Source organism: Montipora foliosa, chromosome 8 (assembly GCF_036669935.1).
Source record: "Montipora foliosa isolate CH-2021 chromosome 8, ASM3666993v2, whole genome shotgun sequence".
Classification (NCBI taxonomy): Eukaryota; Metazoa; Cnidaria; class Anthozoa; order Scleractinia; family Acroporidae; genus Montipora; species Montipora foliosa.
In genome coordinates, this window is record NC_090876.1 from 44,852,073 (window position 1) to 44,871,269 (window position 19,197).

At 40.6% G+C, this 19,197-nt stretch overlaps 2 protein-coding genes across 4 annotated transcripts in view; one reads left to right on the forward strand and one right to left on the reverse strand.

The window, feature by feature from the left end:
* Nucleotides 1–346: 346 nt before the first annotated feature.
* The window catches only part of LOC138013425 (uromodulin-like), a 29,283-nt gene continuing 10,432 nt past the window's right edge, over nt 347–19,197 (forward strand). The window contains exon 1 of one of the 3 annotated variants that reach the window (XM_068860510.1): nt 347–424. The gene's annotated coding sequence lies outside the window, so the exon portion shown is untranslated. Of the gene's footprint in view, nt 425–7,425; nt 7,808–17,569; nt 17,705–19,197 lie in introns of those variants that run through there. The other 2 variants (XM_068860509.1, XM_068860511.1) reach the window with 2 other exon arrangements.
* Nucleotides 9,831–15,440, reverse strand: LOC137968869 (uncharacterized). The gene is made up of 2 exons (XM_068815341.1): nt 14,865–15,440; nt 9,831–14,822 (listed from the first exon to the last, which is right to left on the reverse strand). The coding sequence occupies exons 1-2, from the start codon at nt 15,438–15,440 to the stop codon at nt 9,831–9,833; spliced, it is 5,568 nt and encodes a 1,855-aa protein (XP_068671442.1).

The window sequence follows — 19,197 nt, forward strand, 5'->3', positions numbered from 1 at the left end:
TCATAGCTTCACTTCATTTCACATCCGCCGTCCAGTATATGATTCATTTCATCTATCATTAATTCGTTCAGTAGTTATGCCATCCAAGGCTAGCATTTGATTGGCTCTCTGTGGCTTTCTTAGTCATTGACCAATTAGATCAAAATGTCTTTTTTTCACTGAATTGCCTCTTTCCTGCACTGTTGCCCGAACCTACATTTCTCTTAGCCAATCAGAATGAAGAATTTTTTCATGTTAAACTATATTACTAATGCGTAAACGCCGGAACGTCAAAGTAAATATTTAATAATTTACGAACCGCGGATCTACACTAGATATTGATTGCCAATAAAAGCAAACGATTTTCCATCGAGCTCATGCAATTTGTTATTTGATGACGAGGGTTCGTTGAACAAAAGTCTCGAGGATTTTAGACCACCGAAAGGTAGGTATCATCTTCATTTAGACCAATAGACATTTTCCATTAGTTTTGACGCCAAATATCTTGTTTTAGGTTTATAATTTTGGGCTTCTCGTCGGGGGTGGAAGTGGAATAATTGGATCTCAGAATATTCCTCCCTTTTTTTCCCCGAGTTATTCATTCGTTTTTGAAATTTTGGTCGATATTCACTTTTCCGAATTCGTTATGCTTTAACGGGAACCGCAAAACTCTTTATTCCAAAAGGTTCGAACGCTAATTAATATTCCTTAATTATTATTAATTCATTATTCCGCTACCTGATCCCTGATACTCGTTTCCACATTGGAAAAAACAAAAAATGAAATTTCAAGTGAATTACCGATAGTTGCAAATTAAATTCAAGGAAAAAAAATATATTATCAGGGCAATGATATGTACATGGTATCATTTCATTTCGAGCTATATAATAACTCCGTCACACGTTTTGAGTCCGTTATTGCTGCACTGGTTAACCGGGCTCCGCTGCGTAATTTCCAATTTGTCTCACTTGTTCTCCGGTGTTTGGGCAAAGACGTTTTCGATTCAGGCACTGAATTCGAAGCACAAATAACTTGTCCAAACAAAAATTGTTATTAGTGTTTTTGTTTTAGCTTGGTGAAGATAGATTCAACTAACGCTGAAAAAAAAGCTAATCAAGTTTCTTTCACGGTTCATAAATTTTTAATCACCTCTATTTTTTTTAATGTGACAATACAAAGTCGAAAACGAGTAATATTTAAAAGTTGAAAATAAAAATAAAAACTTCTGTCATGCTGATCTGCTCTAAAAATGAATAGAACACATTGTCCAGGTCATTTAAGGCCAAAGCTTATCTTATTGGGTTATGAAGTGTCACACGGATAAAGCAATCTGAACGATTATAATAAGCCAAACAGTGAATTTTTGGCACCTGCCCGTTAGCTTTTAAACGAGACTAACTTCTTACTAACCGAGCGCGAGGGTCCTACTGGGGAATATTGGCCCGAGGTCGTGGCAGTACGGACCGAGCGCAGCGATGTCCGTACAAAAACGACCGAGGGCCAATATTCCCCAGTACGGCTCGAGCTAGGCGGAGCACGGCACTTAAAAGTAATAAATATTAAGCAGAAGTCACCGGGAAGACCATGAAACACCGTTTCCTTGACATTCACAGCTGTATTGCGAAGTGGTTTTCAACTGATCAAAACAATCCTGAAATTTTATGCTCGGCAGTATTCTTGTTTACCAGTTTCAGCATTTGGACTCCTTCAATTTGACTACTGTCTGTTTTGCTGTTATGTGTTCTCACCAATCAGTAGTCCCTTCAGAAGATTATACCAAGCGGACCACATTGCTGAAGGAAAGGCCAGGCTACAATGAAACACCAGGCCGGGGGGTTGAGGGGGAAGGGGGGAATGGGTGTATATGGGTTGATGTCACTATCTTTTGGCTGGGATTGTAGCTAGGCAACCAAACGTCGATCATAGCGGACCGAACTGAGGGATTAGCATGGATTTAATTTCGTAATTTAGAGTAACCAATTGTGACTTAATAGCACTTTATCGAAAAATATAATCCCATCAAGGCCAGGCGAAACAAGCAAATATTATTTTCTACATCTTGCCTCTCTCAAATTTGCAGTGAAATGGTTTTCCGGCATGTGTGATCTAGGTCAAACATTTTCACTCGTTTTTTGCGTTACAAACAAATGCTCTGCTCGTTTAACTGTCAACATTGTAAGGGGACAATCGGGTTGGTGCACTAATATTTTTATAATTACAGCGGTTATGAGCAAAAAGCGTATTGCGGGCTCACTTTGTCGGATGTTTTCCTCTTTCGGTCAGTATAAAATTGGGTATAAAATGCAGGCTAGGTATAAGACGCAGACTGCAGACTGGGTTTAAACGCAGACCGAGGTCTAAATTGTTGATATATTTTCAAGTGACCCTTAAAGGGGCTAGGTCACGCAATTTGAGGTAATTTCAGCACTGATCGAACGGTCATAGAATTAACTAAAATATCAAAATAACTGTTCAAAACTGTAGAGGAACTCTAACAAAACACAGGGAAGCCAAGAAGGGACATGGATGGACAAAAGTGGAGAGGATTGAAATGGATTGAATCTGAGTAAATTTGAAAAACGTCGGCCCACCTTTTTTCAAATTTATATCAGTCTATATCAAAATGTCATTTACAAAGCTGGAAAATCATTCTCAGTTGTTATGTGGCCGTGATTTTGCAAATGAAAGACTCCTGCTCTGCCAATTTGACGTTTAAAGCTCATAATTAACAAAATTAAACAAGATTACCTAAAATAGCGTGACCTAGCCCCTTCAAGGTCACGCAATGTTGGTCTTGTTTTCGCTGCCGCGAAAATTTGCTACTACTAGTGCGCTACTAGGTCTATTTAATTCCCAAAAAAATATTGCCATTGAGAATTTGTATTTGTTCTTTAATCTGAAGCATAAAAATTTAGTGATCTGCTTCATGGTTCACCTTAAAGGGAATTCGAATTAAAGCCATCTGGTGATTGCCCAGTCATATGATACAAATCTTTAAAGACAAGTGAACATTTGCTTTGCTCGCATGTGCTCCAATCTTTCGCCGTAGTTCAGCATGGCGGTGATTTCTGCTAATAAATCCAAGGTAAGACTGCAGACTGAGGCCTAAATTGTTGAATTGTTCATAAATCGTTCAGAAAATATGCGTTTAAACTTACCGTAGTGACCGCAATCGCCTTCCCCCAAAAAATCTGTTCTGCTTCATTTTCTTGGCTCGATGTGTCGGACATCTTTTCCATTTTTCCTTTTTTTCACAGCGGCCTCTCTCGTTTCAAGCTTTCATTCATGCATACCAAATACGATTTTTACGAAATCGGTCGCGCAGATGTTATGATGACACAATGAGGGTGCTTTCGATTGGGACATTCGGATTTAGATCTTAAAATATCTGGGACAGCATTTTGTCGCAGTTTCACTTATTGGAAATACATGTCGGGTAAGGATTTCAGTTAACAAAATCGGTCGCAAAATACGATTTCGGATTCAGCGTTCGATTGGAAATCCGAAGATCTGAATTTTAAGATCTAAATCTGGATTTCCCAATAGAAAGCACCCTGACTTTCACAGTGACGTCATCAAATTAGCAAGGTATTTTGATGAACGCACAGGTCTGAGAATTGGAGAGGTGATCTATGAATTTGTCTCCTATGACAATCCAGCATTTTTTGGCTTTTTCCATTGAACGATTTCGATTTTATTTTTTTGTTGCGTGACAGTGAAAAATGATTTACAGGAACTCATACGGCGAAGTTTAACGAGAGAGACTGGAGCAAGAGCGCCATATGCAAATATGATACTCCCGAGAATGAGGCTACTTGGACAAGTTCACTGAAAACAATTTGCTTTGCTTTGCTTAGTGTTTGCGTTAACGATCTTTTTGTTGTTTTTTCTAAGGTACGTTTATGTCTTCGAACTGTAGTGACCCCATTATTGAAAATATATCGCGTATCAAACGATGCGACAATTCAGGCCTCAGTCTGCATTTCATACCCAATCAGCAGTCTGCAGTCTACATTTTATACTGACCGTTCCCTCGTTCGTGTGATGATCGACCAATGATGTGGGACAACAAATACGGTTCATCGTTTAGCGGACGGGCCGGATTTGACTGGCTCACAACAATAAATCCCATGTATCCCTCTAAGAAGAAATTGTTTACGCGTCGATAGACTTGACAGCAGGAACGGGAATGATGCCGTGAAAGGTATAAAAATCATAAGATTGTTTTGATCATTGGAAAGCCATCCAACGTTCTATGCAAATACGGTCTTTCAACGCCAAGAAAACGGTTTTCGAAGTAACTTGTACTGAATATTTACTACAGTAACTTTTAAGATTCAGCCAACCAGATCAGTGCATGCATCCATCACAAACAAACATGCTTGAAACTCCAATTACCGGTAGTACAGAATTTTGCTGCGCGTATCGTGTTAGGTCTCAGGAAATATGACCACATCTCAGAAGGCATAAGATCCCTCAACTGGCTCACTGTTAAGGACAGACTCCTGCTCAACGATGCTGTAATGGTATACAAATGTCTTAATAATTTAGTCCCAAAATATCTGGCTAATATATTTGTACCTCGCTCTCATATTCATACTAGGGCTACGCGATCATGTAATCTTTTACACATCCCTTTATGTCGCCTGTCATATGGACAATGTTCGTTTACATATCGTGGATGTAAACTTTGGAACAGTATTTGTAATGATTTGAAAGCTGCGGACAGTGTAAACTGCTTCAGGCGCTATTTAGCGCAGAAGCTTTTAAGTGGAGGACATTTGCGTTCAGTTAATTTGTAAATTATATTCAGAGGTCTTTTGTAATTGATTCTAGCTTTGAAATGTAACATTTATTTATTATTCCTTTTTCTCTTTTCAATTCATATATATTTTTGGACATTGTAGTTATACATTTTAACCGAAAAGCCCAATTTGGGAGTTACAATAAACGTATGTATGTATGTACATGCCGTCTTAATCGATGCACGTGTTTCGATGTCAAACTATAGTAATAGGTCACTTTCTAATATACCATAATACTCTTTGTTTGTCCCTCCAAATTTGGCATAAGCATTATTTCCAGTTTCTCTTGGGACTTACAATGGTCCCAAGAGAAAACAAAAACAATGCTCATGCAAAATTTGGGGGGACAAACAAAGAATATTATGGTAGTTTCGAAAGTGCCCTATTGGCGCTTTTTACCCATTGATACGCGCATGGGTAATCAACGTACGGGTATTGTTATGTCCAGGAGATGTATGCAAATTAGGGCTCGTTTACTCGCCCGTTAGCATATTTTGATGTTAGCAGATCGAAAACAGCGAACAAGAACAGCTCCGATTACTTTCAAATTTGGACGGCTAGATTTCTACATAATTACCTATTTCAGGCTACCTCTGAGCCATGTCCGTTTGAAATGATCGCTCACTGATAAGTTTTTGAAGTCATTGGGCTACTCGTGTTAGCTTAACTGTTAAATGGGCGCTTCCCTGCTAGCAGAGGTTTCTTTTCTTTTGCATTCGCTGGATTGACGAGTACGGGAAAAGAGACCTCTGCCATGAGTCGAAACTAACTGTGATGAGCATGCGCGGCGGTTACTTAGCGACCGAATCCTTACTTGATACTTTCATATTTTGTGGGCTCACTTTACTAAATGGTGGGTTGAACCAAATTATGTTTCTTTGCCTCTTTCTCTTGTAAGTGGTGGATTCTGGTGACTGCTGTGTTGGGGTGAATTTGAGGGTGTATGAATAACCGCTTTTCTGCAATGCTTCTTGGTAGGGCGATGCTGCCTCTTTGAAGGCTTCCTCGTCTGATGAGATTTCAGATAATCTTTTGTTAATTGCCTCAGGGATGTTCTTTATTATGCAAGGGGGATGGTTAGATTTGCTGTGGACATAGAGCGGAGTGGTTGCAGGCTTCGAATATGGCTTGTACTTCTCAGTGGTTAAGTCTAATGTTACGTCAAGGAAATTTACGACCTTTTTGTTGGCCTCAACAGTAATGCGTAGGTTGTTTTTGGCGAACACTTTGCATATTTCTTTTTTGATTTTTTCGATTTTTTGTGGGGTTTGCTCGATTAATGCTAAGCGAAAGAGGCAGAGAAACATAATTTGGTTCAACCCACCATTTAGTAAAAATGTTCAAACCAACATAGGAAGAGAATTTCGAAATTTGATTGAGAGGTGCTTCCCACCGAACCATAAATTAAGAAAACTGTTTAACAAAAACAATCTTAAGCTAAGTTATAGTTGTTCACCAAACATAAAACAGATCATCGATGGACACAGCAAAACCATCCTAAGCCAGAACATGCCACCTCCACAACAAACACCCACCAAACTCTGCAACTGCAGAGCACTAGACAAATGCCCTTTGAAAGGACAATGCTTAGTCAAGGAAGTAGTGTATCAAGCCACCATCACGACCGCCGAAAGCACAGAGACGTACGTCGGCCTCACCGCCACTGAGTTCAAGACGAGATGGCGAAACCACCAAATGTCATTCAAAAACGAAAGTAAAAAGAATGACACCGAACTGAGCAAACATCTATGGCAGCTAAAAGATCAAAAGAAAGACTTCGCAATCTCCTGGAAAATTCTAGCCAAGGCCAAATCTTATAGCAACCTTACTAAACGATGTAATCTATGTAGTACCGAGAAATTCTATATTGTATATAAACCGGATATGGCAACGCTCAACAAACGTAATGAACTCGTATCGACTTGCAGGCACAAGCGAAATTTTCTCCTTAGGTTCAATCGCATCCTCAACAACCAATCCTAAATTTATAAATGCTTTTTTACTATTGTTTTTCAAGTCTGAATCTTGTAACGATCACGCTACTGATGTATATAAACCCCAGCGATGGTACAGTGTACATGGAATTTAACTGATGAGTGGTCCAACTCCTTGTTGGTCTACGAAACAGACCTGTATTAAAGTCCCTATGAAACTATATTGAGTAGAAAAACATTGCTATTACCGCTCCATTATTGTTGAGCACTATTCTGGATTTATAAGTGTGGAACTCACCTAAAGTTATATGGATTTCAATTTGTTTTAAAGCTAAATACGGATATTAAATAAAGTGAGGCTAGAATTTTAGCAATTGCGTAGAGAAGCCTGAACAATCTTAACTGCAAGGATCATAGCTTCACTTGACTTCATATCCGTATTTGAATATATGATTCATTTCATTTTTCATTTCGTTCATTGCTTCATTCATCACGGGAACATTGGAACCAACAAATGACCAGCACTCAACGTCAGTGGCTTCATGGCTCAGTTGGTTACAGCGTCACACCGGCATTGCGAGGTCACGGGTTCAAACTTTGTTGAAGTCCTGGATTTTACAGGTTTCTCTACGCAATTGCAAAAATTGCGTTCATAACTGCGAGGATCATAGCTTCACTTCATTTCACATCCGCCGTCCAGTATATGATTCATTTCATCTATCATTAATTCGTTCAGTAGTTATGCCATCCAAGGCTAGCATTTGATTGGCTATCTGTGGCTTTCTTAGTCATTGACCAATTAGATCAAAATGTCTTTTTTTCACTGAATTGCCTCTTTCCTGCACTGTTGCCCGAACCTACATTTCTCTTAGCCAATCAGAATGAAGAATTTTTTCATGTAAAACTATATTACTAATGCGTAAACGCCGGAAGGTCAAAGTAAATATTTAATAATTTACGAACCGCGGATCTACACTAGATATTGATTGCCAATAAAAGCAAACGATTTTCCATCGAGCTCATGCAATTTGTTATTTGATGACGAGGGTTCGTTGAACGAAAGTCTCGAGGATTTTAGATCACCGAAAGGTAGGTATCATCTTAATTTAGACCAATAGACATTTTCCATTAGTTTTGACGCCAAATATCTTGTTTTAGGTTTATAATTTTGGGCTTCTCGTCGGGGGTGGAAGTAAAGTAATTGGATCTCAGAATATTCCTCCCTTTTTTTCCCCGAGTTATTCATTCGTTTTTGAAATTTTGGTCGATATTCACTTTTCCGAATTCGTTATGCTTTAACGGGAACCGTAAAACTCTTTATTCCAAAGGTTCGAACTCTTAATATTCCTTACTTATTATTAATTCATTATTCCGCTACCTGATCCCTGATACTCGTTTCAACATTGGAAAAAACAAAAAATGAAATTTCAAGTGAATTACCGATAGTTGCAAATTAAATTCAAGGGGAAAAAAAATATTATCAGGGCAATGATATGTACATGGTATCATTTCATTTCGAGCTATATAATAACTCCGTCACACGTTTTGAGTCCGTTATTGCTGTACTGGTTAACCGGGCTCCGCTGCGTAATTTCCAATTTGTCTCACTTGTTCTCCGGTGTTTGGGCAAAGACGTTTTCGATTCAGGCACTGAATTCGAAGCACAAATAACTTATCCAAACATTAATTGTTATTAGTGTTTTTGTTTTAGCTTGGTGAAGATAGATTCAACTAACGCTGAAAAAAAAGCTAATCAAGTTTCTTTCACGGTTCATAAATTTTTAATCACCTCTATTTTTTTTAATGTGACAATACAAAGTCGAAAACGAGTAATATTTAAAAGTTGAAAATAAAAATAAAAACTTCTGTCATGCTGATCTGCTCTAAAAATGAATAGAACACATTGTCCAGGTCATTTAAGGCCAAAGCTTATCTTATTGGGTTATGAAGTGTCACACGGATAAAGCAATCTGAACGATTATAATAAGCCAAACAGTGAATTTTTGGCACCTGCCCGTTAGCTTTTAAACGAGACTAACTTCTTACTAACCGAGCGCGAGGGCCGTACTGGGGAATATTGGCCCGAGGTCGTGGCAGTACGGACCGAGCGCAGCGATGTCCGTACAAAAACGACCGAGGGCCAATATTCCCCAGTACGGCTCGAGCTAGGCGGAGCACGGCACTTAAAAGTAATAAATATTAAGCAGAAGTCACCGGGAAGACCATGAAACACCGTTTCCTTGACATTCACAGCTGTATTGCGAAGTGGTTTTCAACTGATCAAAACAATCCTGAAATTTTATGCTCGGCAGTATTCTTGTTTACCAGTTTCAGCATTTGGACTCCTTCAATTTGAGTACTGTCTGTTTTGCTGTTATGTGTCCTCACCAATCAGTAGTCCCTTCAGAAGATTATACCAAGCGGACCACATTGCTGAAGGAAAGGCCAGGCTACAATGCAACACCGGGCCGGGGGGAGGAGGGGGAAGGGGGGAATGGTTGTACATGGGTTGATGTCACTATCTTTTGGCTGGGATTGTAGCTAGGCAACCAAACGTCGATCATAGCGGACCGAACTGAGGGATTAACATGGATTTAATTTCGTAATTTAGAGTAACCAATTGTGACTTAATAGCACTTTATCGAAAAATATAATCCCATCAAGGCCAGGCGAAACAAGCAAATATTATTTTCTACATCTTGCCTCTCTCAAATTTGCAGTGAAATGGTTTTCCGGCATGTGTGATCTAGGTCAAACATTTTCACTCGTTTTTTGCGTTACAAACAAATGCTCTGTCAACATTGTAAGGGGACAATCGGGTTGGTGCACTAATATTTTTATAATTACAGCGGTTATGAGCAAAAAGCGTATTGCGGGCTCACTTTGTCGGATGTTTTCCTCTTTCGGGCAGTATTGTTAGGAATTACGACGAGACACTGAAGCGTAACACAACTTTAATCCACTGGACTCGGCTACACATCGATTTACAAAGGGGATGTATACGAGCGAAATGCTAGACGTACAAAAACCTTCGATAACAAGAGCGGGAACAACAACGAAAGTCACATGACACTCTAAGTCCTACACACTAGGGTGGGGTTAGTATAACTATTCACAGGTCCAGTCTCTCGGGCTTCTTTGTAACTCTTCCAGAACGAGTACGGGCTGTAACATTCTCCCCACCTTGTCCTCCTTCGGGGAGGACAACGCTCAAATTAGGCTTGGAAACAGGTATACTTGCAGCATGAACAGTGTTCGTTTGTGGCTTCTCCCCACCATAGACTGGATCCTCTGCTTCCGGGCTTACTTGTGAAGCTGCTGACTCAATCTCTAACTTGTGTAAACGTTGAACGGGTCTGTTGTAGAAACTGTTATGCGCTCTAACTGTAGCGGTCCGTACAAGCCCGTCGTTACCTGGATAAACCCTTTCAACTTTAGCCAACGGCCATTTGGTGCGCGGCACATTGTCGTCAGAAATAAGTACAATGTCGCCTACTCGAATAGAAGGGATCTCTTTATGCCACTTGTTTCTTACCGATAAGAGATGTAGGTACTCTTGTTTCCAACGCTTCCAGTAGTGATTGAGTAGTCTCTGCAGGTAGAGATACCTTTCGACAGTCTTCTTACTGGTCTCCTCTAAGCTACTTTCTTTCCTTTCCGGTAACTGGTTAATTGGCCTACCAATTGCAAGATGAGCAGATGTAATAGGTAACGGGTCTCTGCAATCATCACTTACTGCGGTCAACGGCCGCGAGTTAATGATACCTTCGATTCTGACCAGCAACGTGTTTAGCTCAGAAAAGGTGAGAAGTGCCCTTCCAAGGACCTTGCGCAGTGGTTCTTTTATCATTCTGCAAAATCGTTTCCACCATCCACCTCTCCATGGGGAACGCTCTGTGATGAATTTCCACTTGATCCCTCGTGATGAGAACTCTGACTTGATTTGATCTTGATCCAGCGTACTCCACATTCTTTGACTTTCAGTAGTGGGTTCATCGTATAATTTCTGAATTTCCCTGCTTGCTGCCTTGAAGGTTTGTGCATTGTGTGACCACACTGTATGGCAAAGACCTCTGCGACTCGTCATGCGACTAAAAGCTCGTAGGAACTCATCAGTCGTCAAACTTTGTGTAAGTTCCAGGTGAACCATACGAGATGATGCGCATGTGAAAATACACACATATGCTTTCTTAATGTTTAAGCCCTCTTTCACATACAGTGGTCCCGTAAAATCAGTCCCAACATGCGCGAAAGCTCGTGAACAGGAAATTCTCTCCTCTGGCAGCTGACCCATTTTCTGGGCACAAGGTCCAACCCGTTGTCTTTGGCAAGCTACACATCTTCTGATAACACGTTTAACCTCACGTCTTCCTTGAGTTAGCCAAACTTTCTGCCTTAAAGTTGATAATACCGTTTCTGGACCAGCATGCAACATGTTCTTATGTACATCTTGCACCATCTTGGCAACTTCAGGATGTCCGTGAGGCAAGATTATTTGATGCTTGCTCCGTTCGGGAAGATCAGCAAACTGTAGTCTCCCGCCAACTCTTAATACCTGATCATCTCTGTCATAATAAGGGTCCAGTTTCAGGAGGCGGCTGTTACTGGGAAGTTCCTCTCCAGCTTTCAGTTTCTCGAATTCTTCTTTGTAGACCACTTCCTGCACCCACATACAACATTTAATCTCGGCTTGCCTCACCTCGTCCGCCGACAGTTCCCTTTCACAAGACCTAGACTTAGTCTTAAACAATTTGACCGCTCTCAATACATAAGCAGTTACTCGAATCAACTTTAACCATGTCCCGCAGCGTGACATATCAATCAGTGGTTCTGCAACGACTGCTGTATACACATGGATAGTTCTTTTTTCCTCGCAAGCTTCGGCCGGAGCAGCTTCGTTTTCAGGTTGAGCGGGTAGTGGTTCACAAGGCGAAGACATCCATTGGGGTCCATTCCACCACAAAGTGCTTGAAATCATATCACTACAGCTTAACCCACGCGTCAACAAGTCTGCAGGATTCTCCTTACTTTCACAATACCTCCAACACTCAGGATCCCACGTTGACTGTACCTCAGCCACACGATTGGCAACAAATGGCTTCCAGGAAGAACTCTGCCCTTTTATCCAATGCAGTGCCACCATACTATCTGACCAACACACAACCCTAGCCACCTTCATTGGCAAAGCCCCTACAACAAATTTTAGCAACCTGGCATTTACAACTGCTGCTAAAAGTTCCAGCCTTGGAAGTGACACCTTCTTAATGGGCGCGACTCTGGACTTCGATATTACCAGCTGTGAGGATACATTGTCTTGCTTGTCTCTTATTCGAATGTACACTGCTGCTCCATACGCCTTGGGGTAAGCATCTCCAAAACCATGCACCTCTACCACAGAGTCTTGCGTAATACCATTTCCGAAGCATCGAGGGATAGTCACATCTTTTAGCTGCAACGACTCGGACTTCCAACTTAACCACTTTGCTTTAGTGTTGCTATCTAGCGGGTCATCCCACTGTAAGCCTTTCAACCACAACTCTTGGAAAAGGATTTTGGCTCTAACAGTGAAGGGTGATATCAGTCCCAGTGGGTCAAACATTTTCGATGCCAGACTAAGTAGACTTCTCTTTGACATTGGATCATGGGATGAGATGATTCCACTCGGTGCGAGGAATCTAAAGTGGTCAGAGTTCAAGTCCCATGACACGCCAAGTGCTTTTAGGGGGTCGCTCGAATTGAACTCCACGAATGGCGATGAGGCTCTTTTAGCTGGGTCAATAGCATTCATTACTAGCTCTGAGTTACTTGCCCACTTGGTCAAATTGAATGCCGCTGTCATCATAATTTCTGACATTTCTTGTTGAAGCTTCAAAGTTGAATCTACTGTATCGGCTCCTGTCAGGCAGTCATCGACATACATATTTTGTAAAATTTCTTCTACTGCATACGGGGACATTTCTTTGTATTTGTTTACATGAGCATGGACTGTAGCAATTGCAAGGAAAGGACTTGCGTTCACACCGAAAGTCAATCTCTGCATTCTGTACACCTTTGGTGCTTCGTTAGGCTGTAAATCTCTCCACAGGTAGCGGTGAACATCTCTGTCCTCTGGTGCTAGTTTGACTTGCAGAAACATCTTTTCAATGTCTGCTATGAGACCAATTTTGTGTGTTCTAAATCGAATCAGTACAGATGCAAGGTTCGGCTGTAAAGGAGGACCAGGAAGAATACAATCGTTAAGGGAGGCATCACCTCCTTCTCGTGCGGAAGCATCAAATACGATTCTGCATTTTGTCGTTCTTTTGTCATCACGAAATACAGCATGATGCGGTAAGTACCGCACAGTTCCATTGTCATCACTCTGATCAGGTACTTCCTCTGCAAAACCTTTCTCTACATATTCGTTGATCGCTGTTTTGTAAGCCTTAGCTTTCACAGGGTCTTGCTTTAACTTTCTTTCAACACTTTCCAGGCGTCTCAAAGCTTGTGCATAATTACTTTCTAGCTTTGGAGGATCTCGTTTCCATGGTAGTCGCACCTCATAGTTATGTCCATCAAAGTTCAATCCTCTATTGAAGTCAGCAACAGCACATTCACTGTTTTCTACAACTGTCAGCATGGATGAAGTTTGCCTTGATTGGCGGTTTACTTGTCCCGTGACAATCCAGCCGAGGCAAGATTCAACAGCAACAAGTGACTCACTGGAACTACCTCTCTTACAGACCCCAGTCACAAATGAGTAGTAGTGGTCTGCACCAATAAGAACATCTACTTGAACTGAACCACGAGGATAACTATTTGCAAGAGTTAAGCCTTGAAGATGAGAGCTCTTATGGAAGTCCATCTGTACTGGCCCGAGAGGATTACAAATTTTGGAAATAGAAAGGGCCTCTATCTCCACCTTTGAATCTCCCCTAATTGGTGAAAGGGTAAATTTCACTCTTTGGAATCTCTTCGTTTCGCTGGTTTCCCCACCTAGCGTTGTGACACTTAATAGCTCTGAGGGACCTTGCAGGTCAAGGGCCTCTGCAATGTTCTTTCGTATATACGAACGTTGACTCCCTGAATCTAGTAAAACACGGACTGTCATTTCTTGACCCTTAACAATTAACCTGGCCAATGCTGTCTGTAGGAGTGTTTCTCTCATAGGTAATGCAGGCTTAGTTGAAGCCAATCCACTTAAACTAGTGTTGCTTAGGTGGCGAGGTGTAACAACTGACTGCTGCCCATGCAATAACCAGTGATGTCGGTGACCACAATTCGCAACAGAACACTTAGGATGGCGACAAATTCTGGAGAAGTGCTTGTGGTTGCTAGGTTTTAAACAATTGAAACACAGTTTGTTCTCTTGCACTAGTTTCCATCTACCATCAAGTGATTTTTCATTAAACATTGGGCAATTTTGTGAGTCATGATCTGCCTTGCAGAAATTACAATTTGGCTGTTTTGGAGGGCGTGTTTCACCAAGTAGTGCAGAAGCAGTATACATCTCATTCTCACCACCCATTTTGGGAGATGAAGACTTTCTTCGGTTTTCTTTACCTTTATCAGAACTGTGATTGCCTGGGGTGATGTTCCCATTTGAACTTCTTTCTCCTGCTTCTTTGGACACACCTTGTCGATTAAGAAATTTAAAGAACAATTCAAGGCCTATTTCATCTTCTTGAGTGTCTGCAAGTGTCAACTCCCATTTTTCCAATAACTGTGGTGGTAACTTGGTCTCAAAAAGGGGTAACAAAATACATCCATGGCTCATTGGATCTTCTCCAAGAGCCTCTAAAGCTCTAGTTCTGTTCATAAAGGTATCATAGAGATCTCTGACGGAGGATGCATTAACAACTGACTTAGCATCCATCTTGATGACAGATTTCACTAGAAATGAGATGATCATACGTTTTCTTCCATACCTGTGTTTAAGGCATTCAACAGCTGCTTCATAATTTGCTCCGGTTACTTCATATCCGTCTATTGCTTTCAAGGCATTTCCAGTTAGCACCGAGCGTAGATAAGTAAACTTCTGAACATTTGGTAAATCAACATTGTTATGCACTGCAGCTTCAAACTGATCCCAGAAGTTTTGAAATTTCAACACATCGCCATTAAACTATGACAACCCAATTCTCGGTAATTTCAGATTTGAGGATACACGACTGTCACTGTATGCAATATCCTTCGAGGAGTGATCTCCCACATCGCAATCTTTATTTAGGAATTCATGAGCAGCATCCACAGCTTTATCTACTTCACTCAGAATTTTTCCCCATCTTCGGAGTTCCTCCTCCATCATATCCTCGGCAACAAGCGCGATTAATTCATTTCTCAGTTGAAGATAATTCTCACGGTACGCAGTTAGCCTTTCAATTCTCAACTGCACTTTGATTTTGTTGCTTGCATTTTGACTTAGATACAAAATATCCTGAATCAACGCATCCATATCCATTTGCAAGGCTCTGGCTTTACGTCTAATCGAACTAACCTCCTGAATTTCGACTTCACTTTTCACTTGAAGAGGTTCCTTCGAAGCTTCGGCGAAATTCGAACCTTCCTTTAATTCTGGTGCAATAACATTTGACTTCGAATCACGCTGAGCGTTCGCTAACCTTTCCAGTAAGACTTTTCTCTTTCCAGTAGTCGGCAATCCTTTTTTTCCAAGCATTTCACGAATTTGATCGACTGTGAGTTGAGATAAGTCTTCCATTTTGCTCGAGGAACCGGTGGCCATGTGGTTGCAACTGACGACCATGCAAAGAATTACAAATTTACTGCTGAAATATCTCCTTTTCTCCGGCTGTGAAGGACCATGTTAGGAATTACGACGAGACACTGAAGCGTAACACAACTTTAATCCACTGGACTCGGCTACACATCGATTTACAAAGGGGATGTATACGAGCGAAATGCTTGACGTACAAAAACCTTCGACAACAAGAGCGGGAACAACAACGAAAGTCACATGACACTCTAAGTCCTACACACTAGGGTGGGGTTAGTATAACTATTCACAGGTCCAGTCTCTCGGGCTTCTTTGTAACTCTTCCAGAACGAGTACGGGCTGTAACAAGTATAAAATGCAGACTGCAGACTGCAAATTGGGTATAAAATGCAGGCTAGGTATAAGACGCAGACTGCAGACTGGGTTTAAACGCAGACCGAGGTCTAAATTGTTGATATATTTTCAAGTGACCCTTAAAGGGGCTAGGTCACGCAATTTTAGGTAATTTCAGCACTGATCGAACGGTCATAGAATTAACTAAAATATCAAAGTAACTGTTCAAAACTGTAGAAGAACTCTAACAAAACACAGGGAAGCCAAGAAGGGACATGGATGGACAAAAGTGGAGAGGAATGAAATGGATTGAATCTGGGTAAATTTGAAAAACGTCGGCCCACCTTTTTTCAAATTTATATCAGTCTATATCAAAATGTCATTTACAAAGCTGGAAAATCATTCTCAGTTGTTATGTGGCCGTGATTTTGCAAATGAAAGACTCCTGCTCTGCCAATTTGACGTTTAAAGCTCATAATTAACAAAATTAAACAAGATTACCTAAAATAGCGTGACCTAGCCCCTTCAAGGTCACGCAATGTTGGTCTTGTTTTCGCTGCCGCGAAAATTTGCTACTACTAGTGCGCTACTAGGTCTATTTAATTCCAAAAAAAATATTGCCATTGAGAATTTGTATTTGTTTTTTAATCTGAAGCATAAAAATTTAGTAATCTGCTTCATGGTTCACCTTAAAGGGAATTCGAATTAAAGCCATCTGGTGATTGCCCAGTCATATGATACAAATCTTTAAAGACAAGTGAACATTTGCTTTGCTCGCATGTGCTCCAATCTTTCGCCGTAGTTCAGCATGGCGGTGATTTCTGCTAATAAATCCAAGGTAAGACCGCAGACTGAGGCCTAAATTGTTGCATTGTTGATAAATCGTTCAGAAAATATGCGTTAAACTTACCGTAGTGACCGCAATCGCCTTCCCCCAAAAAATCTGTTCTGCTTCATTTTCTTGGCTCGATGTGTCGGACATCTTTTCCATTCCTCCTTTTTTTCACAGCGGCCTCTCTCGTTTCAAGCTTTCATTCATGCATACCAAATACGATTTTTACGAAATCGGTCGCGCAGATGTTATGATGACACAATGAGGGTGCTTTCGATTGGGACATTAGGATTTAGATCTTAAAATATCTGGAACAGCATTTTGTCGCAGTTTTGCTTATTGGAAATACATGTCGGGTAAGGATTTCAGTTAACAAAATCGGTCGCAAAATACGATTTCGGATTCAGCGTTCGATTGGAAATCCGAAGATCTAAATCTGGATTTCCCAATCGAAAGCACCCTGACTTTCACAGTGACGTCATCAAATTAGCAAGGTATTTTGATGAACGCACAGATCTGAGAATTGGAGAGGTGATCTATGAATTTGTCTCCTATGACAATCCAGCATTTTTGGCTTTTTCCATTGAACGATTTCGATTTTATTTTTTTGTTGCGTGACAGTGAAAATGATTTACAGGAACTCATACGGCGAAGTTTAACGAGAGAGACTGGAGCAAGAGCGCCATGTGCAAATATGATACTCTCGAGAATGAGGCTATTTGGACAAGTTCACTGAAAACAATTTGCTTTGCTTTGCTTAGTGTTTGGGTTAACGATCTTTTTGTTGTTTTTTCTAACGTACGTTTATGTCTTCGAACTGTAGTGACCCCATTATTGAAAATATATCGCGTATCAAACGATGCGACAATTCAGGCCTCAGTCTGCATTTCATACCCAATCAGCAGTCTGCAGTCTACATTTTATACTGACCGTTCCCTCGTTCGTGTGATGATCGACCAATGTTGTGGGACAACAAATACGGTTCATCGTTTAGCGGCCGGGCCGGATTTGACTGGCTCACAACAATAAATCCCATGTATCCCTCTAAGAAGAAAGTGTTTACGCGTCGATAGACTTGACAGCAGGAACGGGAATGATGCCGTGAAAGGTATAATAATCATAAGATTGTTTTGATCATTGGAAAGCCATCCAACGTTCTATGCAAATACGGTCTTTCAACGCCAAGAAAACGGTTTTCGAAGTAACTTGTACTGAATATTTACTACAGTAACTTTTAAGTGAGAAAAACGCCAATAACTGTAACTCAATCTTAACTCAAACTCAACTCAAACTCAACTCGACTCACAACTCGATGAATAGTTGATCCCGTGAAATCTTCTTTCCTAAATTAATAAGGACTTATCTCAATGATTCAGAAGTTTCTTTGTTCGATTCCGTTGCGAGATTACAAGATTCAGCTAGCCAGATAAGTGCATGCATCCATCACAAACAAACATGCTTGAAACTCCAATTACCGGTAGTACAGAATTTTGCTGCGCGTATCGTGTTAGGTCTCAGGAAATATGACCACATCTCAGAAGGCATAAGATCCCTCAACTGGCTCACTGTTAAGGACAGACTCCTTCTCAAAGATGCTGTAATGGTATACAAATGTCTTAATAATTTAGTCCCAAAATATCTGGCTAATTTATTTGTACCTCGCTCTCATATTCATACTAGGGCTACGCGATCATGCAATCTTTTACACATCCCTTTATGTCGCCTGTCATATGGACAATGTTCGTTTACACATCGTGGATGTAAACTTTGGAACAGTATTTGTAATGATTTGAAAGCTGCGGACAGTGTAAACTGCTTCAGGCGCCATTTAGCGCAGAAGCTTTTAAGTGGAGGACATTTGCGTTCAGTTAATTTGTAAATTATATTCAGAGGTCTTTTGTAATTGATTCTAGCTTTGAAATGTAACGTTTATTTATTATTCCTTTTTCTCTTTTCAATTTATATATATATTTAGACATTGCAGTTATACATTTTAACCGAAAAGCCCAATTTGGGAGTTACAATAAACGTATGTATGTATGTACATGCCGTCTTCATCGATGCACGTGTTTCGATGTCAAACTATAGTAATAGGTCACTTTCTAATATACCATAATACTCTTTGTTTGTCCCTCCAAATTTGGCATAAGCATTATTTCCAGTTTCTCTTGGGACTTACAATGGTCCCAAGAGAAAACAAAAACAATGCTCATGCAAAATTTGGGGGGACAAACAGACAATATTATGGTAGTTTCGAAAGTGCCCTATTGGCGCTTTTTACCCATTGATACGCGCATGCGTAATCAACGGGTATTGTTACGTCCAGGAGATGTATGCAAATTAGGGCTCGTTCACTCGCCCGTTAGCATATTTTGATGTTAGCAGATCGAAAACAGCGAACAAGAACAGCTCCGATTACTTTCAAATTTTGACGGCTAGATTTCTACATAATTACTTATTTCAGGCTACCTCTGAGCCATGTCCGTTTGAAATGATCGCTCACTGATAACTTTTTGAAGTCATTGGGCTACTCGTGTTAGCTTAACTGTTAAATGGGCGCTTCCCTGCTAGCAGAAGTCTCTTTTCTTTTGCATTCGCTGG